This window comes from Myiozetetes cayanensis, unplaced genomic scaffold (assembly GCF_022539395.1).
Source record: "Myiozetetes cayanensis isolate MyiCay16 unplaced genomic scaffold, myiCay2020 scf17, whole genome shotgun sequence".
Taxonomy (NCBI): Eukaryota; Metazoa; Chordata; class Aves; order Passeriformes; family Tyrannidae; genus Myiozetetes; species Myiozetetes cayanensis.
In genome coordinates, this window is record NW_026087378.1 from 4244049 (window position 1) to 4269106 (window position 25058).

General features: G+C 55.8%; 2 protein-coding genes across 2 annotated transcripts in view; both read right to left on the bottom strand.

Moving 5' to 3' along the window:
- The window catches only part of TCERG1 (transcription elongation regulator 1), a 30388-nt gene extending 22839 nt beyond the window's left edge, over nucleotides 1-7549 (bottom strand). Inside the window, 6 exon segments of the mRNA XM_050311816.1 lie at nucleotides 652-894; nucleotides 3450-3687; nucleotides 3845-3997; nucleotides 6582-6687; nucleotides 6689-6802; nucleotides 7533-7549. Of these exon segments, the coding sequence (XP_050167773.1) occupies nucleotides 652-894; nucleotides 3450-3687; nucleotides 3845-3997; nucleotides 6582-6687; nucleotides 6689-6801 (853 nt within the window). The 5' untranslated portion in view covers nucleotide 6802; nucleotides 7533-7549.
- Nucleotides 7550-17775: 10226 nt separating this feature from the next.
- POU4F3 (POU class 4 homeobox 3) lies at nucleotides 17776-19027 on the bottom strand. The gene is made up of 2 exons (XM_050312009.1): nucleotides 18908-19027; nucleotides 17776-18639 (listed from the first exon to the last, which is right to left on the bottom strand). Exons 1-2 carry the CDS (start codon nucleotides 19025-19027, stop codon nucleotides 17776-17778), a joined length of 984 nt encoding a protein of 327 aa, XP_050167966.1.
- Between the last annotated feature and the right edge of the window lie 6031 nt (nucleotides 19028-25058).

Here is a 25058-nt window from a genome sequence, read left to right on the forward strand (position 1 = left end):
CAACTACAGAGAGCAAGTGAGCCCAACATTTTAGCCCAGCCTAAAACTCCTTCCTTAGGTATCTAAATATTTCATAAAAACTTAGGAAGTTGATTTACCCAGAAGCATTGTGCTGCCATCTAAGATTCCTTCTCAATGGTCTTTAAACCTAAAGCCCGTGAATAACACCCTGGCACCCTGAATGCCTTATTATGGTCCTCAGGTCACACCTCAACACTCAGCGTTGTACCTGATGGCTGCAGCCTGAGAGAACTGGAAACACCTGACATCACTGGGTCATGATTTCCATGGTAATTGGTCCTGCTCATCCATGTCCTAGTAAATATTTGTGCACGAGACTTAAGGTCTAAATCAAGCAAGTAAAAAAAAATAATAGCAATATTGCAATTAGTAAAATATAGTGCTCAATATTCTCATTTAAACATTATATGTTTAAATGCAGCTGTTTTCTGCTAAGTATAGCAAAGAACTAGAAGTAAAAAAATTTTACGTTCTTTGTTAATTAAAAAGTCTGTCTGCTAACCCTGAATTCTTTCAGAAATACTCTGAGGAGAGGATCCAGGCAAGTTCTGTACACAGTGGACACATGAGTGCAAACAACTGACAACATGGACATGTAGCAGACAAGACAATTACAGTTTGCCAATTTACCTGGAAGTGGAATAGGCATGCCAGGAAGGGGGACACGAAATGGAGGTACCATTACTGGTGGAAAAGCAGGAATTGCTGCAGTTGGTTGAGGTACTGCATGAGGAACTGCAGGAGGCAATGTCTGTGGGACTGGCTGGGGTACAGTCTGCACAGGTGTAGCAGAAGGAGCAGAGGTTGAAACACTGACTGATGGTGTGGCAACTGAAACACCCGAACTCGGGGTCTGGTCTTGTGTGGTAGGTGCTGATAAAAAAACACAAAAGAACACCTTGTATCTTAGACACTGCAATATATTGCTGCAAACATACTGGCGCTCTGTTTCCCGGTACGTAAGAGATATGCTCAGATATAACCAGCAGGAAGACACTCCTGGACAAAATATACTTTGCCTTCTCTGGAACATTAAATATTCACATAGAAAGTCAATTTCCAATTTTGCTTTGTCCCATTCTTTACACCTAACAAGCCTCCATAGCAGTAGCAGGGATGTATCAAAGGACTAATACAGCCTGAAATGAGGTTCTACTCTGTATCCCTGTTCAGAGAAAGAGGAACAGAAGGTTACAGAGAGTTTCCCATAGCAACAGATTGTCCTTGTGTTACAGGAACACAGGTTCTGCTTTTAACAGCAGCACCTGCATGACAGCAGTCTGCCTAAGACTATGCTGGGCTGCATTCCCAGAACAGGAAAATATCAATAAAAATATGTAAATAAGTAAGGAAAAGGAAAGTACTTTTGTTCAGCAGCTGCAAGAACTTTCTTGGTCTTCAGTGCCTCCCAGTGGGAAAACACACGACTGGCATTCAGTTCCACCATCCCTGCAGCATAACTGAAACCAGCCCTTAACTGGAAGCAAACAACCTCACAGCACAGGCCAACAGGACCTACAGACAAGTCTGCTTAAACTTCAAATTCACTCTGCAGGATTTGGTGCAGGGAAGGAAGGAAAAGGAAAAAAAAAAAGAAACCACACCAATTTACGGCCATATTCCAATGGGCACACCATGCATTTTTAACACTACCAGAAACATTCCAAATAACATAACAGTATTAGCATATTTAAATAAAGATTTCTGATCTTTCGTTAAGCACTTCAGAAAGGGTGAAAGTTCTTAGCAGTGCCTAACGTTTAGGGAAACAGAGCAGACAGTCAGTATGTGATTTGTAAGACTAAAGTCAAATCAGTACCAGGCAAGAATGAAGCTCAGCCAGAAGCCCCAGTATTTTTACAATCTGAGAGTTATAAAATTATTTTCAATTATAAAATTTCATCACCTAGGCACAGACACCAACAGTAACAGTTCTTGAAAGCAAAGGCAAAGTTTAGCAGATAGAACAGGTAGAAGTGAAAGATTCTCAGCGTTCGATATTAGGAAATTTAAGTTCAGAGAAGGTGCATAAAGTGCTGTCACCAAAGCAGGATCAGCTCTCCCAAGCCTGGCACTGTGTCAGGAGCTAACATTCACCTCCCATCCCACTCGTTACTCAGCACAACCGTTAGAGCAGACCATAGCTCAACAAAGCTGCTGAACACAGTACTTAGTTACCTTTCAAAATAAACAAAAGCCCTGAAAGGCTTTGAGCAACACAAGTTCTTTGCTGCTCTAATGATGTGTCCTCCCACAGCCTCAATGAAAACAGAATTTGAGGGTCACCTAAATTTGACTCCCTTTCATACACAGGTTCTGAAGTTAGGGCTAAATGGCGAGTTAAGCTTGATTTGTCTCCCCTGTTACAGAAAAAAGACCAATTCCAGAGGCTGCAACTCTACAGCCAGCTAGGGTTGGAACAGTTCATCTCCTGCACACTCTCTGGCCTGGCTCAGTGAACACATCAGAGCCAAAGCAGCTACAACACCCAAGGCTGTCCCAGTGCTGGATCCCTGCTCAGCACCAGTGCTGTTTGTCTGTCAGTGGCCCTGTATGCAGACAGGGCACTCTCTGAGCTGCTCCCTCCCCAGCACATCTTGCTCTGGGCATGGGGAGTGACCTCACACAGTCTGCTGCTGACACACTCACGTGCAAACAGACCCACAGTACGTAACACACCTCTCTGTCAAGATGCACCCGAGGCTCCTGGGCAGCACACACGGGACAAAGTGCAGTGCCAACCACACTGCTGATGCACAGCCATGCATTATGTGCTTGCTGTGTAAATTCAGCCCCTTCCCTCAGCTGGAAAACCCTTACAAGCAAAGGCTCAGCCCGTGGAAGCAGCACTAATCTCCAGACTATTATTCAAACATCATGAGTGAACAATAATGGCTCTAATGGACTTTCTTTTTCCTCTCTGTGCAACTCTAGAAAATAGGAACTGAGGAGGCTTAGGCAGAAGAATAATGCTAATAAAAGTAACACACCAAAGCATCTCTATTCTGCAATCAACCAATACTCACAGCCCAGCAGCTCTCAGAGACCCAACCTTCTATAGCAACATATGCCATGGAGAAAACCACCAGGAAACTGCTACAACTAAACTCCTGTCTCAGATCAACTTTTCTTTTGAACCACCTTTAAAAACAGTTCAGCTCTATCTAAAGTCAAAGGGAAATAGATGCATAATAGCTCTGAGATGATGTGATAACAGCAGGAGAAAAATATACAAAGACCTGAAGAACTCTGAGACTGGGGGGGGAGAAAGGTTGGCATGCAAGGTCCTTCTGGATTAAACACTTTACTTTAAATTCACACTCCACTTGATGCTGAAACAACCTCCAAGTTTTTGCTGCCATTCCCCATGCAACACCCCCACCACCTGCTCCCCCCGCCCGAGGCCCGGGACGCCCCTGGGTACTCACTGGAGTTGGTCTGGGACACTGAGGTGGCCGTGGTGGTGGTGGAGGTGGTGGAGGACTGCGTGCTGGAGGAGGTGGATGGCGAGGCTGCGGACGCAGGGCTGCTCGTGGTGGGGGTGGAGGCCCCCACGGCCTGTGCCTGTGCCGCCAGCATCGGCGTCAGCTCCGACTGCTGGATCACCTTCACCCCGTCCGGCTTCGTCCAGGCCGACTCGCGCGTGCGCGCGTTGTAGAAATACACCTGAGGGGAGAGCGGCCCCGTCACCGCGGCCCCGCCACAGGCGGCCCGGCTCCTCCAGTTTATAGCCAGGAACAGGGGGGGCAGCCACCAGCACGGCTTCAGTGCCCAACTGCGAGGTCAGGGGCTCACAGCAGGACCAGCCCGGCACACATCTCACCTTCCCATCGGGAGTTTTGTTCTCTACCCAGATCTCCTCAGCTGGGGGCATTGCTGGTGTTCCCGGCGCGGACACCGGCGGCATTCCTGGAGGGAACATCATACCAGGAGGTGGTGGCATGCTACCCATGGGAGGAGGCATAAATGGTGGTCTCTAAAGGCATATAATAACAACAATGATCATAGTGATAACAACAACAACATAATTTCCAAGCAGTTTTCCTTTCTTAGACCACCAACAGACAGTACCACGGCAGTAGGCATAACTCTGCCAGGCTTGGGAGCTTCTCTAACAATCCAAAGCTCCCAGCTAAGGGAACGTGCTTCCTGCCAACCCCCCCACCTATGGCAGAACAGCTGCCAGCACTTCACGTCTGAGATGCAAGCATCAATGCATCTGAAAATGGTGACATGAAGAGAAGTGTGGTGAAAGAAAAGTCCTTTCCTAAAAAGAACAAAATACCCACTGAAAAGTTACCCAGTGACCCTCCCAGGGAAGAAATGTTAAAAAAAAATTATAAGTAAGGGTCCAATTTGATAGCACAGCTGAGCAGTGGGTTTCATTACAATCCATTATAGTCCTCAATTTCCCATTAACTAAATTTCTAACTAGTGCCAATTGAAAGTAAAAAGATACAACTACATGCTCATTATTGCCCCATGATGAGAAATCCCAATCTGCCCTGCACATCACAGTTACCTGAAAGCCTGAACACCTGTCTGTAATTCAAAGTACCTTCAGTTCTTTTATTCTACCTGTTTATTGGGACTGTTTGAAATTCCCTGTTCACAAGTACAGCAAATGCTTCCCTATAAAAAGCCAACTGACAAAATTCACTGAGCTCTTTTAACTTACTCTGCAAACACCTAGAACTGCAGCCCTAATCACCTCCATCACTCCAGCTCTAAATGAAGTTGTGATTGAGAAGCTTTGCTCTCCAGTGACAGCCTCGAGCTCCGTGCTCACCGGACACCCCAAGGGCTCTGCTGGGGCCAGGCCAGCCCAGGACATCCCGTGGCACAGGGAGGGGGTGGCTCGTGCCAAGCTGCACACACAGGCCCTGAGCTGCACCCCTGCACCCAGAACTGGAGCTGTGCCCCTGGCAGCTGCCAGTGCTGCCATGTCCTTGGCTCCTGTCTGCATTTGGCTTTTGTTGGAAGCTTCCCTGAGATCCAAACTTTCTGCTCTAAGAGTGGTATTTTATTAAACTGCTCTTTAAATCCATGTACCAAAACAGTTGCAGTTATTTGTGGTAAACACTACTATAAAGGAAGCCAAGAGTGCATGGACAACCTTCTATACAAATACAAGAAGCCCTCAAGGCAACTCTAACCTGCCTTCCCCTCCCTTGTTCCTCCCCCAGCTCCTGCACCTGCCACACAATGAGTTTTCGTGCTCTACAAGCCGTGTGAAGGATCCAGTGAAGCTCACTTTGCACCTGCTGCTGCTGCTTTCCCCAGAGCAGGAGTCAGACCATGTGAGCAGGTGGTGCCTGGTGCACAGCCAGGATCTCAGCATGTCCTGAGCCCTGCTCCGAGCACAGCTCCCCCGTTCCCACCACAGGCCCCTCACCATCCTGTGTGTGACCCCACACCTCAGAGTGGAGCAGAGCACGGTGCTGGCACAGCCTGGGACGCCCAGCCGTGCCTGGTGCTGGTGAGGAGCTGTGGAGCTCCCAGCCTGGCACAACCAACCAGCCCCGTGTGACACTGCAGCAGCACCCTCAGGATGTAGATCAAACACAGAAATCCCAGAGACACCCACAGCCAGGCCTGGGATCCAAAGTAACTCTGGCTGGTTCTTCAAACTGCAATTACGAGTAATGGATTTAATCCATTGTTTACAGCACGTGGTAGCACTGAGCTCCTCAGTCAGCCCTCAGCCCACACAGCACTTACGCTGCCCTAATGGCACAGCACCCCCACAAGGCAAATAAACAACAGCACTGCACCCCCACAAGGCAATTAAAATAATCCATTTCTCACTCACAAAGGTCTTGTCCCTTCCAAAATGTCCAGGTCTCTGAAAAGTAGACAAAAGACCTTAAACCATCCATCGATTTAGCATTGCCTCGAGGAGCTGTGCAGCAGCTCATCTGCATACCACAGGTATGCAGTGGTAAATAACACCACACCTGAGCCTTGTGCTCTGTCCTGCCCCGCTGTTTCCATCACCCATTTTAATGTCCCTTTTTGTACTACTGACACAGAATCACACAATCACTGAGGTTGGAAAAGAGCTCCAAGATCACCAAGTCCAACCTGTGACCGATCCCCACCTTGTCACCCAGCCCGGGGCACTGAGTGCCATGTCCAGTCGTTTCCTGGACACCTTCAGGGATGGTGACTCCACCACCTCCCTGGGCAGCCCATTCCAATGCCTAACAGCCCTTTCCATGAAGAAATTCTTCCTGATGTCCGACCTGAACCTCCCACGGTATAGCTAGAGGCTGTTTCCTCTTGGGCTCTGCTCCCAGGGAAAAAGGGACAGGACAACCCCCACCTGGCTCCACCCTCCTGTCAGGGAGCTGCGGGAAGTGAGAAAGTCCCCCCTGAGCCTCCTTTTTTCCAGGCTGAGCCCCCCCCAGCTCCCTCGGGTGCTCCTGGTGCTCCAGACCCTATCCCAGCTCCATTCCCTTCTCTGGACACATTTCAGCCCCTCAATGTCCTTCCTGAATTCAGTGGCCCAGCACAGGACATTTCCACGTGCCAAAACCCGGGAGCACCCGGTTCCTTACCTGTAGGTGTGGAGGCCCCATGGGCGGGGGGATCCCCCCCGGCGGCGGCATCGGGGGCATGCTGGGGTCGAAGGGGGGGCGGCCGAAGGGGGCCGGGGGCGGAGGGGCCCCGCATCATCCCGAAGGGAGGGGGCGGCCGCAGGAGGGGCGGGGGGCCCCGCAGCACCGCGCTGGGCGGGGGCGCGGGGCCGCGGAACCGCAGCGCCTGCTGCTGAGCCATCCTGGGGAGAAACAGAGAGGGATACAGGGAACACGGGTCACTGCCGATCGCTGCCGGGCTGCGGGAACACCAGTGCTGACCGCGAACAGCGAAAAACCTCGACAGACACCAAAAACGGAGTGGAAACCCCGCCAACTTTGAGCGGGTAAAACTAAGCTTGCGACTACTTCAAGAGATTCCTCTCCCTCCCAATTCAAGGTTATCAGTCCCCAGCTGCTAGTTTTTACTCGTAGGAACCGAGACCCAGGGGTGGGATGGGGAAATTGCATCCTGCCCTGCCAGAGCTCCTCCAGCACGCTCTGCTGCTCCGGTCCGTCCCGGGGCCCCCCGGCCGTGCCCGGGGCGGGGGCAGTTCTGCCGCTCCAAGGGCTCCCGTGTCCCCCGCGGGCGGGACCCGCGGCAGGGCCCGGCCCCCGAGCACCCGCGACAGGACACACCGTCACCCCGGGACCGGCCAGCGCTGCCCCGCGGGAACAGCGCGGGCGTGCTCTGGGACCGGGAACAACACGGGCCACGAGGCGATCACCGGCGACACACACGGCCCGTCCGCACCGCGAGGGGCCCCCACGGCGGCCGCTCCCGGGGGCGGCCCCAGCCCGCTGACCGGGCACAGGGCCCGTCCCGCCGCACGCGGGGCCGGGAAATGGAGGCGGGAGCGCTCCCGCCGGCCCCCGCGCGCCCCGGCCCCGTCCCCGCCCCGCCCGGGCCCGGCGCGGCCCGCCCCGCGGTACCGCAGGTCGGTGCCGAAGCGCTCCCGCCCGCCGCCGCCGCCTCCCCGTCTCCGCCGCCGCCGCCCCGCTCCGCCATGGCCGCCGCCGCCGCCGCGCGCACCCGCCCCGCCCCCGCGCGCGGACCCCGCAGCGCCCCATTGGCCGCGCCGCACGCCCGTCAGCGCGCGCTGGGGCGGGCGCGCCCCGCCATTGGCCGCCGCGCCCGCCGGCTTTGAATGGGGGCAGCCGGGCGCGCCCTCATTGGCTGCGGGCGGGCGGCGCGCGCCGCTCGCGGACGGCGGCGTCACGTGGGGCGCGACCCCCCCCCCGGGGAAGAGAACCCGGAAGTGATTTCGGGTCGTAAAGGGGAGGGGGGGGGAGAAGGGCCGGGGCGCGGCGCCCAATCAGCGGGCGGGACGGCGCGAGCCAATCAGCGCCCGGGGCGGTGGCGCGCACCCGGCCGAGGCAGACGGACGGGAGGGGGGGATCCCGCCCCGTGACGTCACGAGGCCCGCAGCCAATGAGCGCCGAGCGCCGCCAGGGGGCGCTGTGAGCGGGGGAGGGGGACGAGTCCTGAGGGAGCCCCGGCGGGACCGTGAGGGGACGGGGGCGAGGAGGGGACCCGGGGCGGGGAAGGGACCGCGGGCGAGGAAGAGGCCCCGGCGGGGCCAGCGGCGGCCGCACCGCACGGGGAGCCTTAGGGCGCGGGCAGCGGAGCGAACACTGCCTGGATCCCGCCGGCGTCCTGGCAGAGGAGCACCCCGGGCGGCGGGAGCAGCTCCTGCCCCCGCGGGTCCCTTCCGTCTCTAACGGCCTTGGATCGCTGATCCCGCGTTTCCCGTCCCTGTCCGGCTCTCAATAAAAACATCTGTCTTTTATTAAATAATGAGAATAATGGGATTGCTAAAGGGCCCTTTGTCGGTGGTGAGCCACAGAGACTCTCACACGCTTTGTGAGTTTGCTGCTCGGGGTTTTTATTCGTGGGTTTTGCTTGAAGTCGCTGCCACTGTGAGGATTCTGGGCAGGTCGGTGGGTGCTGAGGCTACCCGGGAACCTGCGTGTTCCACCCCATCCCAGCATGTCCTGCTCCATCCCGGTGTGTCCCACTCCATCCCAGCATGTCCCACTCCATCCCAGTGTGTCCCACTCCATCCCAGCATGTCCTGCTCCATCCCAGCATGTCCTGCTCCATCCCAGGGTGTCCCCACCTCCATCCCATGATGTCCCCAGCCTGTCCTAGCCCCAAACCTGGGTGGCAGCAGCCTGGAGAGCCATACCTGTGGGAAGGGGATCAGTGCCCAGCTCTGCCACAGGGTGAGGGGCACAGCACCTGCTCTGCTCTGCCAGGGGAGAGGAGAAGGAACTGGGTGTGCCCCCCACATCCCCCCTCACCAGCACTTTCCTACAGCAGAGACTGAAACACGTTTTGGCCACTGTGGCTCAGATCCTCTCCACTCAGTGGGACTGCCTGTCTTCCACGCATCTTTCATCCCCTTTTCATCTCCCTGTTCCAGGCTTGTCTCCATGTTTTATTGATGTCAGGCTGGCAGGCAGGAGCAGCCGCAGGGCCCTCTCCTGGGTTTGGGGAGGGGGGCTGGCCCCACTGCTGCACCCCAGCCCCCCTCACCTTTGTTTTCTTAAAACATTCCAGCCAGGAATTCTCTGACTGCAGCTCCTTCAGGAGCAGTTAATGGTGAGCTGCAAAACAGGAGTCATTTCGACGAATGTGCTGGCAGCTCCCTGTTCTACAGGACGTGGCTCTTTGCAGCAGTACAATTTACTGTGACTGATACACACTTCTCTGGATTTCATTAAAACCCGGAATTCCAATAGCTGAACTTGCTGTTTGCCCCGACACCCTCCCTGATTACCAGCAGGGTGCAGGTACAAACCCCACACCCAGGGGAATCCCAAACAGATCCAGGGCAGCTGGATCTGCTGATGGGATCATGCAAATGGAACACCTTTGGGGCACAGAGGGTATCCAGGCACTTTTCCAGAGAAGTCTGTGGCTAGGTCCCCACTGCAGCCCCAGTTCCCCTCTCCCTCTCACTGATCCTTCCCAGGCCTTTGCTCCATGGCTGGAAAGCTGCTGGCTACATTGTGCCAGGTACTGGCAGGGGCTGCTGCCACTGCTGCTGCTGCTGCTCCAGAGAGTTTCAGGGAGGTTTTTGAACTGGGAACCATTTCAAATGTTTGGATTTCTGTAGTTTTTAAACGACTGTTTCTGACACAATCTGACTTCTCTGCCAGACATACAGGGAGGAATCCTGAAATCTTATGGTTTGGGTGCTCCTGCCCACATTCTCATGTTTCCTCTGTCCAAGGCAAGTGGCCTTTTCCATCCTCATTGCAGCTCTGTGCCATGAGCTGGTTTCAGCACCGAGCTTCCCTGTGGCACAGCGTGGCAGCCCTGGAGCTGCCGTGGGCTCCCGCTGCCGGGACCGGCCCCTGCCGTGGAGCTGCAGCAGCCGTGGGGCTGCTCTGCCTCGAAGACACTGACATCTTGTCATCCTGTTTTAATTTTCTTTTTTTTTTCAGATTTCAGGTTGAAGTGTGATGCCAAATTAAAAATTTTGCCCTGGGCTGTCTGCAGGGCTTCTGAGCTGCTGTGGTGCCAGCATCTGCCGGGGAGACCCCCAGATCCCGTGTCGGAGGGCGGCAGCGGGGGGAGGCTCCTGCTGGCACGGCGGTGCCTCCACTTTCCCAGTCTCCCCCTTTCCTCCTCAGCCTTGAAGTTCACTGCTCAGACTGGGAGTGAAACCCCTGCCCCCTCCTGCTGTGGGTACTCTGGGTGCCGTGGGTGCTGTGGATGCTCTGGGTGCCGTGGGTGCTGTGCCACTGCTCACTGATATGGGAGGGCCAGCCCATTCCGAGGCCACAGGAGGCATCATCCAGGCATTGTGGGGAACAGGTGTGTCTGGGCATTGTTGGAATTTAACAGGGCATGTCCCTGTCTGTTGGCGTGGCGTGGTATGGAACTCTCTGGTCTGGCCCAAGGTTTTCCCTGTATTTGACATGAAAAAATCCCATTTTCTCTGTACCTGCAGAGTCTGCAGATTCCCCCTGACACGGAGAAGGGGGTGCAGGTTCGGCTGTGGCGAGGGCAGCAGGCAGGTGGGAGGTCTGGGAAGTGTCCTGAGTCAGCCAGATCAGGAGTTCACCCAAATGGGCTCGTTGGAGGTGATGGCTGGAGAGGGCACAGCAGAGCCGAGCCCAGCCTGGCTGCCTGCAGCGTGTCACCTCTTGCAGCTCCTTGGACAGGACAGTGCCCTGTGAGTCCTTCTGAAATCACCAGAGTCCTGTAACTGCATCAGCCACCACAGAGCTGGGAGCCGACCCTGGCCAGGAGGCCCCATCCTGAAATTCTGGGGGCATCCAGGGAAAGTTCTCCTCACTGAAACCAGCCACAGAGCTGACACTAATAGAAAAAGACCACTAAAAAGCCGTGTGATATTCTGTTCTGCTCCCGGTCCCTCTCTCCCTTCGTTGCTGCTGGCATTTTATGAATTATTGATGTGCCAAGGTGCTGCCGCTCTCCCGTTTCCTCCGCGCTGCTCCCGCTGCCGCAGCCGTGCCGGGCCGGGGCCGGGCTGCCAGGAGGGGACTCCCGGGAGGGACTTGGTCCTGGCTTGTCCCTAGGGCAGCCCCTCGGTCCCGGTGCTGGGGTGCAGACTGAGGCTCCCGGTCGGCGCAGCGGGACCGTCATGCGTGTGTGGTGATTCCCCGTGTGCCTCCCTGCTCCTGGGAGGCTCTGACCACGACCTGTGCTCCCCCCGGGTCCCTTCTCCAGCCCACAGTGCCGGGGCTGCTCCCTCGGCTCGGACACGGGGCGCACACGCGGATCTGGCAGAGGGGGCTGAGCGGGGGCACCCCCAGAAGTGCCCCGGGAGCGGGGCCGGGGCGGCCGTCGGGGATCGCGGCGGGGTCAGCTGAGGGGACAGCCCGGCGGGGCTCCGTGTCCCCTCCCGGCGGGGCTCCGTGTCCCTTCCCTGCGGGAGGCGCTCCCGGGGCCACGTGCCAGCCCGGTGCAAGTGTGCGTGACGGGGTGTCCGGGAAAGGAGATCATCCTCGGAGCGTTGCAAATGTGCCTCTTTCCCCTGAGAGACCGGGAATGCTCCGGCTCCGGGGTTAATATTTCATGAGGTGCTGGGACAGAAGCTGGCTCCGAGGCGCGGGGCAGACGCGCTCTCCCGCAGGGTGCAGGAGGGTGGCGGTGGCACCCGCACCCTGTGTCGGGGTGGGGGGAGGCTGCGGCAGGTGATGGATCTGTGCCATTCCAGAGGGCTCCTCCAATCCGGTGCTCCTTTGGCTGCCTGGGACTGTGTTGAACTGGAGCCAACCCACTCCTTGGGCCCCAGCTCTGCCGTGCCTTCCTGTCCCGGGAATGACACTGGTGTGAAATCCCAGGACACTGCATCTCATGGCTAATTTGCTCAGGTTTCCTCGGCGGGGGCTAATGTGTTTTCCATGTTAATGTGCCTGCACGTGGCATCCAACCTGACTGCAACATGGAGCCACTAATACTACATGACTGGCTCACGTGCCCCGTTGGCAGGGGACAGGGCTGTGCGTGTTGCCACTGCTCCGCTTCTCCACCCGGCTTTGGCCTGGGCTGACCCCAAATTTACGATAGTTTAGGTTTCCTCATTAAAGGAGGAAGCAAACAACTCCTCTCACCCCAGTGTCTTTGACAAGGAAGACACTTGCTCTATCCAGAATATTTCAGGTTCCTTCACTGCCCCTCCTCTGCCTTCCCGCTAAAAAAACTACTGAAAAAAAGCAGAAAATCTCTGTCTGAAAAGTCCAATGTTAAAAGGATTATCAAAATTTTTCCTAAATAATTTCTTCTGTCTTTAGATGAGAATTATTTTGTGTTGTGAGGCATTTCAGCCTGTTGGCAGCATCAGGACTTGGCCAACTTATCCCCCATGTGACCCTCTCAGAGCTGGCCCCATCTACCCCTCCAGCTGCATCCCTTCTGCAACTGCCTTGGAGGTTCCTCTTCCAGGAAAGGGATGCAGAGATCCACCCTTCTTGCCTGCCCAGAATCCCCATCCCTAAATCTCCTGCCCTACTCTGAGGAGACCCACATGCTCATTCCTCTGCTCCTCAGGAAGGGGCCTGTGTGTCCCATTCCCTCACGAGTGCCTGGAGCTGTGTCTGTCAGCCAGGGAGTCACAGGCTGTAAAACCAACCAAGCAAAGAACAGAGGTTCAGATGTTTTCCAGAGGCTGTTACATGTTCTCACTGCAGTACCTGAAGGAGGATCCCAGAGCTGTGCTGGTTTTCCTAGCACAGATCTGCACTCAGGCCAGGATGTGGCAGTGGCTGCAGACTAATTTGTTTTGACATTTGGGGAAAAACAAATGTATTCTGAGACAACTGAGATATCAAACTTTAACTACATCTCTGACTCAGATCCTTGGTGTGTTTTGTTCCTGCTAGCAGAGCCCATCAGGGGTGCAGGGAGCTGCAGAGGGGCTGATGGGGGGCTACAGGAGCCAGGGGAGGGCTGTGGGGAGCTGTGAAGACACCACATGCAATGGGGAGACCTGCCCGGGCACCTGAGCAATATTTGAGGCTCTGGCAAATGGGGTGCCCAGCTGAACCTTCCTTAGCTTTGCATCACACACATCTTGAAATGCAGTCGCTCTACCCAAATAATGTCCTGATTTTTGGTGGGTTTATCCTCTAACCCCGTGCGTGTGTTTCTGTGGTGTGGACTGCAGTGTTTGGGTGTGCTCTGTGCAGAGCTGCAGTTCTCAGTGGAGCCTGGAGGGTGTGTTTCCCCGGGGCAGCCCAGGCACTGCCCCTTGGCCCTGCCCAGGGGGGCACTTGGGAGAGGATTTGTCCCCTGTGCCATGGTCCTTTCCCCAGTGACATCCCTGAGGCCTTGGGATCCAGTGTCAGGGCTCTCCCGGGATGACTGAGGGCCCTGGTAAGCCCACAGGTGTGCATTAGACACACCAGCCTCAGGAGGAAGAAAACCAACGGTTTCCCTGCCCATCCACCTGCCCTCTGTCTCCCTCCACTTTAGCTCCACACTACTCGTGCAAGTTTAAAAGCGAGTAAATGCCGGCAGTGTGATTCATCTCCCCACCTGCTCCCTCCTCCTTTCACTCCTGGAAAGAGAAGCTCTGCTCACCTGCCTGGTGGGAGCATTCCCTCCAAGGGCAAGGATACGAGGAGACACACCAAGATGGTTCCACTGAAAGCACAAACCTCTCCACTCAGCACAGGAACTGGCTGGGCTATTCACTGCCCTCACTGAGCTCTGAATGCTGAGCTCTCCTGGAGAATGATACCTCAATTTCCCTCCTGGCTTGTCTGTCATGAGAGTGAGTAAATGGAGAGAGATCACGCTCCTCCAACTCTTCAAATAATGACCCACACTGGGATCCAGCTGGTGGTGCCAGGGGGCTGGTCCCGGCACCAGCACAGCGCTGGCTGTGCTCAGGAGCTGGCAGGGCTGCCCCCACCCACCCCTCATGGGCTGCCCCCCTCACCCAGGGGCTGCCCCACTCCTGTGGTGACTCCAGCACTGCCCTTCACAACCCATGGACAGTGAAAAGCACAGTCAGGCATCGAGCTGACCCTGAGCACCCACAGACTCAGCTGTCTGAGGGGGCTGTGCAGATCCAGCAGTTCTGACACCTTCTCTGCTTTGCACTCAGCATTTGGGAGCACTATTTCCACCTGGCAGGTTGAAGATAATTACCAAGTGTCAGTAATATTTGGCAGCAACTGATCTAGATTTGTGTAGAGTTGTTGTACATTCTTAAGTCTATTTGGAATTAAAAACAGAGCGTTTCAATTTCCTCTGAGCATTGTTTTGCTCCCCCATATAAAATTCTGCTGCAACTGCTGTGACTTGTTTCTGCATATGTAGTTCTAAATTTGCTTAAAGAAACAAAGTCTAAACAGTCTTGATGGAATAAATTTGTATCTAACTTTTCCAGGCAAACTGCAAAGCACAATGGGTGTCATTAAAGACAAATTTGTTTAATTGCTTTAAAAGACTGTTCTGAAAATAACTCATGAGTCTGTACGACCAGAGTGAGTTCCCTCTGCTTTGTACCAGTGTGAAGTGGGACTTTCCCTGCCTTGGTGGATCTCCATGGAACTCCTGACTGTGGATGCCCATGCAAAGCCCATGGCCACATGCTCTCAGCACCCTTGGGCTGGTCACAGTGAGCCGTGGGTGATGGAGGGTTCAGCCCTGGGGAGGGCAAACATCCTTGAAAACTCAGAAGGGAAACCTTGAGGATGGGAGGTGTGGAGAAAAAAGGAGACTGGACATTGGGATTTTTGCAGCTGATAATACCGGTTTTCTCTGAGGGAACAGCATGGCCCCAGCTCCAGCTCGTGCTCCCCTTGCCAGTGGCTGCTCCTTGGACCAGCCCCTGGTGCCACCACAAGTGCAGGTGAGCACCAGCAGGGACCCTTAGTGAGTCCTGCTGCTCCCATGGACATGGGTGGTTGGACCCTGCCCTGATGGGGACACACACACACACACACACACACACACACACAGGCTCCTGCCAGTCCATCAACCCTTCCTGTGTGCACTGTAGAACCCACTGTCTCCCTCCTGCACCCCCAAACCCACCCGTGCTGGGTGTCCCCATGTGCCCCATCCTGAGCCCTCTCCCCCACACATGCTTTTGTACATCTGGGGGCTGCCCCCAGGTCCTCCCGTGATATCAGATGTGCTGCTATTGATTTCCTCTCTGCATTTGTTTTTGTTATTCATTATTAATGGGATCATTTTTCCATCCTTAGTGCATGAAGGCAAATTTTGTGTAAAAATCAATTGAGTGAGCAGTGCCAATGGCTTGTTTGGTTTTCTCTGCTTTCATCTCCTATATGTGCAGGCCCCAGGAGACAGAGAGCAGGATATTAAGGAACAAGCATGGAATGGAGAAAAAAAATAATAAATCAATTTTTAGTGGTTCAGAAACCACAGAAAGAGATTTGCTTGCTGAGCCTTTCACACACATACTGGGCATTTCCTAGTTCAGCAGGTTTCCCTTTCCACTTTACCTGGACTGTCACTGAAAGGGAATTCCCTTTCTCAGCAAATTTCACCTGCATTTTTCATTTTACCTGTAGGAAGTGGGTTTGTGCAGAGGGTGTGTTTTGAAGAATTAATTGTCCCTGAGTGGGACCTGCAGACCTACTGCCCAGGACAAGGAGCTCCGGACCTTGATGACAAATAGTAGTCCTGATCCTGAGGCACCTGGAGAGACTGAGGGGACAGGAGGGAATGGGGGGCTGTGCTGTGGTGGCAGGACATCACAAACTTGGTATCTCAAGCACTGGCTTCATCCTGCCTCCCACATTGCCCCTTGGCAATGCCTTCTGGCTCCAGGGCACTGCTCATTATTCCAAGGGGAAAATGAGGGCAGCTTCTTTGTGCCTCCTCAGCAATAAATATTGGTTCTGAACCATTCCTACTGAAATTGAAGGAAGTTAATCCCCAGCTCCAGGAAGGCCAGATGAGTTTCTTGTATCACAGGGGTTTATCTGGCACCAGAGCTTTGGGAGCCAAACCCAGGAACAGAGCAAGGCACCAGTGAGGACCAACCAGGACGTACCTGATCTCCAAAGTAAATCTCAAATGAAGGGGTCAGGTCCTGTATGTGACATCTGGGCAGAGCAAGGCATGAACCTGCACACGCAGAGTGAAAATAAACCCGGGATTTTCAGACTGAAATCTGGGAAGAGCCCCTGCAGCGCTGCTGGGAGAAAAGGATCACGGAGTGAGGGAGGGTGAGTGGAAAAGTCCAGGGGCTTCAGGTCTCACTGGTGAACGTACTGGAGGAGAGGAGGAGCCCACAGGAGCTGTTTTCTGGGACAGTAACTGCAGGTTTGGGAAAGTTCGTTCACGATTTTTTTTTACATCTTTAAGCCATTCTCCGGAGCTGAGCAAAAGGGACAAACGCAGAACTGTCACAAAACGACAGATCTAGGTAACACCAGAACAGCCACAGATAAAACCGAAGGGGCCCCTTTGGCACTGTAGGAACAAACCCGGTCCGATCTCCCTTCCAAAGGCGGACAGGGACAGAGGTGACGGCTCCAGAGCTGTGAGGGTGTCCCCCACTGCTGGGCAGGAGCGGGGACTCGGCGGGGTGCAGGCTGGGTTAACCCAAATCGGGCAGGACACTAATCCCATCCGAGGGCAGCGTTAGGAGCTTTGGGTTATTTCTGCTGGATGCTGGAACACAAAAGGCGTGAGCCTGCGGTGCCCCGCGGCAATGGCACCACCAGGGATCTGGGGTGGATCCCCATTCCTGTGCCAGGAAATGCCCCCGGCCTCCCGACCCCGAGTTCCTCTCCCGCCGCTCCCCGGCCCAGCCTCTTCAGCCTCTTACCTGTAAAAAAAGCCCGGAGGCTCCGGGGCCGTTCGATGGAGAGCAGGTAAGGGGAAAGGTGCCGTCGGAGCTGCCTTCTTTATACTGTGGAAGGCGATTAATACTGCATCGCCCTTATTCTTAATTTTCTGAGCCCACAATACAGTGTAATGGCATAAGGGCATTTATTATTAAAGGACATTTGATTGGGGAAAAATCACTGGGGCTGATTGGAAAAACGCCGCGCGAGGGAGCCTTCCCGGGGACCCGCGAGGAAAAGCTGGATTCGTGACATCCTTCCCTGACGGGGGAGGAGGATGAGACCCGGTTCTCAGGTTCGATGTTTGTCACTCATTGAAATGCCAAAGTGGAATATTCAGAGGAGGCTCGCTCTTCGAGCATTAATCTTTAATCGTTAAGGTGCTTCTGGGAATCCTAAATAAAAGCCCATTTCCCCGCTCCTGAATGGCCACAGAAACGAACCCGCCACCAGGTTTGGTGGGGGGATGTTTCCGTTTCGTCGGGGCCGGGTGGGGGCCGGGGGCAGGGCGGGACCCGGTCCAGTGCAGGGGGTCGCTCCGCCAAGGGGTGATCGCGGGTATTTCGGGTATCCCCATCGGCGCTGCGGCGAGGAACGACACGTCCCGATGGGTTGAAAAATAAAGCTTTATTGAGGGAGCGGGGCGCGGAGGGGGCGGCTGTGCCCGGGGCGCTCCCCGCCGCCCTGCCCGCCGCCAATGGAGCTCGGGGGGACCCGCGGAAACCCCGCCGCGTCCCTCCCCGGCTCCGCTCCCCGCCGGGCTCCGGTCCCGGGGCCGGGCTGGCTCGGCGGGGCGGGGGGCGCTCGGGGCAGTCCGTCCGTCCCGTCCCGGGGTCCGTAGGGCCGCGTCGTCGGGGCAGGGCCGTCAGTGCACCGCCGAATATTTCATGCGCTTCTGCTTCTGGCGCTGGTTGCAGAACCAGACGCGCACCACGTTCTTCTTGAGGTCCAGCTTCTCGGCGATGGCCGCGATCTTCTCGGCCGAGGGCCGGGGCTGCAGCGCGAAGTACGCCTCCAGCGAGCGCCGCTCGGGCGCGGCGATCGAGGTCCGCCGGCGCTTGCGCTCGGCGCCGGGCGGCGGGTCGGGGCCGGCGGGGCGGGCGCGCCGGGCGGCCTCGGCGCCCTCCAGCCAGGCCTGGAGCACCGGCCGCAGAGCCGTCATGTTGTTGTGCGACAGCGTCAGCGACTCGAAGCGGCAGATCGTGCTCTGGCTGAGCGAGCCCACGCCCGGCAGCTTCAGCGCCGCCAGCGCCGCCCCCACGTCGGCCTGGGTCACCCCCAGCCGCACCCGCCGCTGCTTGAACCGCTCGGCGAACGCCTCCAGCTCCCGCGGGTCCGCGGCGGGCGCGGGGCCCCCCGGGGCGCCCACGGGCACGGGCAGGGGTCCCGCGGCGGCGGCGGGCAGCGGCGGCGGCGGCGGCAGCGGGGCGGGCAGCGCCGAGGGCTCGGCCAGCCCCGCCACGGCCAGCGAGGGCGAGAGGTGCTCCAGCAGGTCGCCGCCGTCCAGCGCCGGGTGCGGGAGCGGGTGCGGGTGCGCGGCGAGCGCGGCGGGGTGCGGGAGGGCGGCGGCGGCGCAGGGGACGCCGCTCATGGCGTGGAAGGCGGCGTCCGGCTTGAACGGGGCGTGGAGGTGGTGGCCCTTGGCGTGGGGGGCGATGTCCGCGGCCGCCAGCGCCTCGGCGCGGGCCAGCAGGCTCTCATCGAAGCTCCCGAATATATTGCCCTGCAGCTGCGAGCAAGAGCGCGCATGGTGGGGTCAGTGGGGAATTCTGTCATCTCCGCCTGAAAAACCGGCCCCGGCACCGCGGGTCCTCCCCGGAGCTCGGGTCATAAAAATTAATAGGGAGGCAGCGGCCCCGCTCCGCATCGTGCGGATTCAGGGGCGGGCGCGGGGGGGGGCGCGACGCGCGATGGTGCTGCTGACATGAAAAAAACATTAACCCGGTGCCTGTCAGAAAATGTGCCTTAGAGCGGTATTTGCGCTGCATCCAACGTACCTGCGGGGCCGGGAGGCAAACTCTGCGCATCGCGTCGGCGCCGGCGTGCAGGCTGGGGAACTTGGGCTCCTGGAGGGCGGCGGGCACCGCGAAGGGCTGCTTGGCGTCCATGGACATCATCTCCGCGCGGCCCGCGGGCGGGAGGCCCCGGGCACGGGCGCGGGGCTGCCTCTGCCCTCGGCACTGCCCGAGTGAGCGGTGTTCGATGGCAGAGTTCCCCCGGCGCCCGCCCCCCCACCGCTCCCTCACTCATCTTACACGCTGCCCGCCCGCACACGGGCCGCGCACGCGTGATGCGCCCGGGCAGGACGGGCAGGGCACGGGCAGGGCACGGGCAGGGGGACGCCCCGACCCACCCCCGGTCCCCCGACCTCCCCAGCCCCGCAGCTCGCAGCCCCCGCCCGGGGCCCGGGGCCGGGACGCGCCGTCGCGGGGGTTCGGCTGCCGCGCGGGGCAGGCAGAGACTCACAACCCCCGCTCGAATCCCGCCCTTCCCGCAGCCGGCGGGAAGAAGGGAGAGCGGGCATTTATCCGTGGGTAAAACCCGCGGGCTGAAGTTTGGACCAGAGGGACAGATGTCCGCACACCCGCCCCACGGGAGAACAGTCCTGTAGTTGGCAACGTTCTACAGTTGAGCGGCCGTTTCATTTTTGCTCTCCCAGTCTTGACACATCTTCAGGCACTTTTGGATTTTGAGGGACTAGGGATGCAAACATTTTGAAAAATGCGAAGTTCTTAAACAAAAATAAACTCTACTCCGAGATTGAAAGTTTCCAAGACTTTTATGAGCCTCGATAAATGCGGATCAAGAACCGGAGGAGCCGCTCTCTGGTTTCCTGACGAATGTACTGAATCAGGTCGTGGGCAGAGAAAAGAAACGGCACCGCTGTGGTGAAACGGCTTCGTTTGGGGAAACACACACAGAGCGAAGATCAAAGAATCAAGGAATGGGTTGGGTTGGAAGGGACCATAGAGATCATCTCGCTCTTCCCACTCGCACCGCGAGTCTTCTCGGTCCAGACGGGTGGCGGCTGCGGCGAGAGGGGGACTCCGGGGTCTGCGGGGGCAGCGCTGCGGACCAGCACCGCGGACAGCGCCCGCGCCGGGGCGCGCATCGCGGGGGGATGCGGCCAACCTGTTCCAGCCCCCGCCCCCTCCCGTCCCGCACTCGCTCCACTCCCATGCCGTTCCCGCCCCCGTCCCGTTCGTGTCCCGCACTCGCTCCGATCCCACCCCGCTCCCATCCCGCCCGCTCGGGGTCCGCCGCCGGGCCGGGGGCGCGGGGCTGGGCCGGGCGAGCAGCTCCTTCCCACCGGGGGGAAAGCGGCGCGTTGTGGAGAAGCTCCGTGCCCTGATTTATGATGAAACATTTAAAGGAAATCATTTATATTTCAGAGGCCCTAAATAGCTGCATGAAAGTTTTATCTGAAGTGGCACCGCTTTATAGGCGGCCCTGCTTGCTGGAAGTAATTAATAGAGGGATAAATTTCAGGTCTTTCTTTTGTTTTGTGTTTAAATTTTATTTAGTGCTGTCTGATTAACACCAGTAAATAAGAGGATGCAAAGGCTGGATGCAGAGCTCGATTAGCGCCTGCTCGTCAGAGCTCGGCTCCCCGGCTCCGATGGCGTTTGCACAGGGCTGGCAGCTTTTCCCCGTCTCTCTGCTGTTGCTTCATTACCTTCCAAGCGAGGAGGAGCTGCCGAACCCCGCACACCTCCGTGCCGGGGACCCTGCACGCTCCTTCCCCCGGTCCCGCTGTCGCTGCATGGACCGTTCTCTGCCACAGCCGAGCATCACCTGTGTGACCACAGCGCTGGGCTCGGGGCTGCTGTCACAGCTCAGAGGGTCCCTGTCCCAAGCCCACCACAGGACACCTCTCTTGGCTGCCTTCTTTAAGCACGGTCCTTCCCTTCCCGCCCGAAGGCAGCCGGGCTGGGCAATGCAGCTGCTGATCTCCCTTTAATTAAAGCTGTAAAATATTGATGCTCCTGGCCCTGCCTGCTGCCATTACACCTTACAGCCAGGGGAGAGGAGTCCAAAGGATAAACAATAACAAGTTAAAGGAGCCCAGATGGTTTGCCATCAGAAACTGTCTGCAGACTCAAAGGTGTCAGTGCAATAGATTTCAGAGATCATTCACCTACTGGTAAATAATTAATGGCATTTCTGGAAGAAAAAACACCAAGCCCATACCCTGATGAAACATCACTGGTGACTCATTGGAAATCTGGAGGCAAAAGTCAGATTAAAAGCGTGTGCTATTTTATCCTCTGTCACAGTTCAGGGATTGTTATCCATTTTCCTAATACATCAAAATACTCTGTTCTTATTTAGATTTTAATTCAAAGCCCATCACAGAGAAGTGTTGATAGGCTCTCAGTTTCATTGTATTAACTCAATCTAGTTTAAAAGATATACAGTACAGGCTGACGCAGAGAAAGGCTGACTGATGGGAAGTTTGAAACAAAACCACGAGTTATTTAACCCCCAGTTCATGCTGATATCCTCTCTGCCACGGACTGGGAGCAGCACTGTCTGTCACAGTCACAAATCCAGCGGAATGTGCCCCATTAAGTGTTCTTCAGTTGCTGTTTAGAACAACACAATGTCCTGCATGCTCAGCTCCTCTGGAGGAGGCCACTGCAGTATTTACCTGTCGAGACCCGTGAGGCAGCTAAAGCACAGAGCTCACACTGGGACCTTCCCCTTTCCTTGCTGGGGCACTCAGTACCTGCACCCCCTTCTGCCCCTGCTCTGAACCTTCTCTCCCCTCCCCAGCCCACTCAAGGCCAGGCCAGGTCTCATTGTGGAGCCCCCGTGTTTGTCTTCACCGTGAATCTGGAAATGAAATTGTGTTTCCAGACCTGAGTCAAGATTCGCGTGACAAAATAAGTTCTGTTGGTGAGATGCATCCAGTTATCAAAATCATACAATCAGGGGGAGTGGTTTGGGTTGGAAGGGATCTTTCAAGATCATCACTTGGCTTTGCTGAACCTAATGAGGTTCCCACGGGCCCACTGCTCGAGTTCACGTGCCTGATCTGTGTGGAGGAAGAGGATGAGCACTGACTCTGGAAGGTTCCTGCAGAGCCTGGGTTTGCACAGCACATTTCCAGCACCCCAAAAGCGTGGGCTGTGCTGCACCGTGGATGATATGGCTGTTGCACAGCACAATCTGATTGAGGAAATATCTAGGGTTACCCAGACAGTCAATTATTCATCAGCTAAACAGCCAAGCATCAATTACCTGGCCTGATTCTCTTATTCATTAAGGAGATTGAAGAATGCACCTTAACAAAGGAAAAAGTTGCTAAGTTACAGGAGCTGCCCCGTGGCAGGGCCGAGTCAGGATTTCAAGGGAAGGAGTCTGGCAGTGAGCAACTTCCCAAGGCCACAGTGTCCCCCAGAGCACTCAGCTTTGCAGAGCCTACAGCGTTGGGGGCAATGGGGTTACAAGAGAGCAGCAGGATGTGCCGAGTTCTGACAGTGCCTCGTGTGGTGCTGGGAGCAGGGCCTGAAATGGAGCTTTGAAAAAGAACTTGGAGGGGCCAGGGCAGGACACCTGTCACTTTGGGAAGTTTTCAATACAGGTGGGGATGGGATGGAAACTGTTTCAGAGAGCGAAGCTGCCAGTGGCATCTCATCCAGGACAGGGTTCTTCTGCGGGTCCAGTGGTGAGGGCCACCCCATGCAAGAGAGCTCCAGAGGGACTGAGTATTGGGCCAGTTGCTGAAGTTCCTTCCAAGGAGAGGGAAGGGGAAGCACAGGGTTCTGTGCATCGCTTCAGATTAAACAAGAAGTGCTCGCTCTCCTCTCCTGTAATTAAAATCCAAGCAGAGCTTTGCCGACTGCAGAGGGGCTCTAGTCAAGCAAAGCCTTGGACATGTCCCTGGCCACAGGGGGCTCCAGGGGCTGTTTGGGGTGTAAATCCCAGACCCAAACCAAAAGCCTTTGGCTTTAGCACCTGAAGCTGCCCTGCAGCTTTGCCGTGCTGGGTAATGAGGGCAGGTCAAATAGTCCAGCAGCAGCAGGTGGAAAGCTTTTTAATCTTATTTTTTTAATTTTTCAGGAAACCAGGTTTTGATTTGAGGTCCCAGGAATACAGGAGGCCACATTCTCCCTTGGGACAGGGCCCCTTGTACTCACTTGTAACGTGCATGAATTATACAACTTGTTTCTTGTATCATTCACTGAAATTAAAATTGTAACAAAGGACACATTGGTGCTTGTTCAGAACAAACCTGGCCCCTTCCTGCTGGAGAGGATGGGAGCGATGGGATAATGCTTTGAAGCAGAGGAACAGAGCACTCAACTGCCAGGCATCTCTTCCTTGTTACATTTGCTCCTAATTCTAGAAATACATCTAAATGCTAGGACTCTGTGCCACAAGAAATTAATGAGGAACAAACATTAATTATTCATGCCCTGAAACAGTAGGTCTGCTAATGTTTTTGCTAATCAACAAGTCAAACAGCTGCATCTCTGTCAGGGCAATCTTTGGGCAGACAGAAGAACAATGCTGACACGGACTATCCTAAAGTCTCACCCTCTGTCTAAATCAGTGAGAGGTGTTTGTCCCCAGCCCAGCCAAAGGAACCCAGAGTGTGGGAGTGAGAGCAGTCCCACTCCTGCACTGCCTGGTGGTGCCAGAAGAGTATCCCTTCATCCTCACACTCTGCTCCCACATCCAGGGACACTGACAGGTGGGTTTGGCCAGGGATGGTCCAGGGAGTGCAGATGTTGAGGGAAGGTGCCACCTGCTCCCAAAGCCAGACAGAGCTCAGACTTTTTAAAGTCAGAGTTAACTCCCTTGACACTCCCAACAGCTGAGAGTGAGCTGGTTACAGGAGTCCCCCTCCCTATTTTGCGACCCACAAGTAACCCAAAGTCACGTGAAAAAGCGAAAAGCAAGAGCAGATGCAAGTGTTGTCTGACAGAGCTTTCTCCACCAGAGAGCACACAGAGGTATGTTATGTTGAGTTGACTCCAAATAATTTTCACATGAATTACTAAAGTGCCAGAAATGTATAATTTATCAGTGTTTAAATAAATCACTGGCAGAAGTGCTTTAAGGTTACGGGCGCAGGATGCGCAGGCCGGGCTATAATTAACTCCCACGTCACGGAGCGCGGAGCTGCTCCAGCGGCGCCACGCAACACCACTGGGGCTCAGCGAGACGGAGTACAAAAGGGGTTCGGCTCCTGAAAATAGGATGAACAACACCAGAGCAGTCACAGCCCTGAGCTGGGGGCAATGCTGGTGCCCCCCATGCCAGCCCTGGGCTCCTCCCCACCCCCTGGTGCTCCAGGGCTTTTCCCTGGGATCCAAGATGCTTGTTTTCCCCTTGGGAGCGCCGGCAATCCCGGCAGTGCCACAGCACAGCTCCCAGCAGTGAGAGCTGTGACAGCACCCGACCGAGCTGGCTCTGCAGGGAGATGTGACCTCAGCTGGGGCGCCTGTCCCTGATCACCCACAGCTGGCAGAGGGTCCCTGAGGTGCTGTGGGGCGTCCCTGCTGCGCTGACAGGGTACCCACCACTGTTCCTGCTGTTCCCCTCTGGCCCTGGGCACTCACCTCCACCCCAGCTGGAGGCACTGAGCAGTGACAGCTCCGTTTGGGCTGGAGCTTATTGACCAGATAAAGTGGGTTTTTTTGAACCTCAAATCCAAAAGCTGTTTCTGAAAAGAAGTGAAATGGCCAGATGCCATGAAGAAGTCGTGAAAAATACTTGGTTTTCTTTTGTGGGAAGAAGGAGGAAGCTCCAGGTGAAGAAGGAGGCATCTGGGGCACCCCACACAAGACCTTACCCCCACCCTGCCCAGCTCCACACGCCCAGGATCCCACCTGGATCAGTCTATCTGAGAATTACCAAGCAGCCATTGCAAACTGTCTGTGGAATGATCCTGGGGAAGGAGAGAGAAACAGCTCTAGTTTATCCATTTAGGTTTTGATCATCACAGTTGTAAAGCTGTCATGGAATAACGCAGTGGCAGCACATAAAAACCTCCAGAGAAACATCAAACTTACTTTTCCCTTTTCAACCCCCCTTGTGTCAGTGATCTTGTCAGTAAGGGCCCAGACATGTTACACAACCTGCTCCACAGGACAGAACTGGGTCCCACATTTCCAGAGATGAGTTAAAATTAGATTC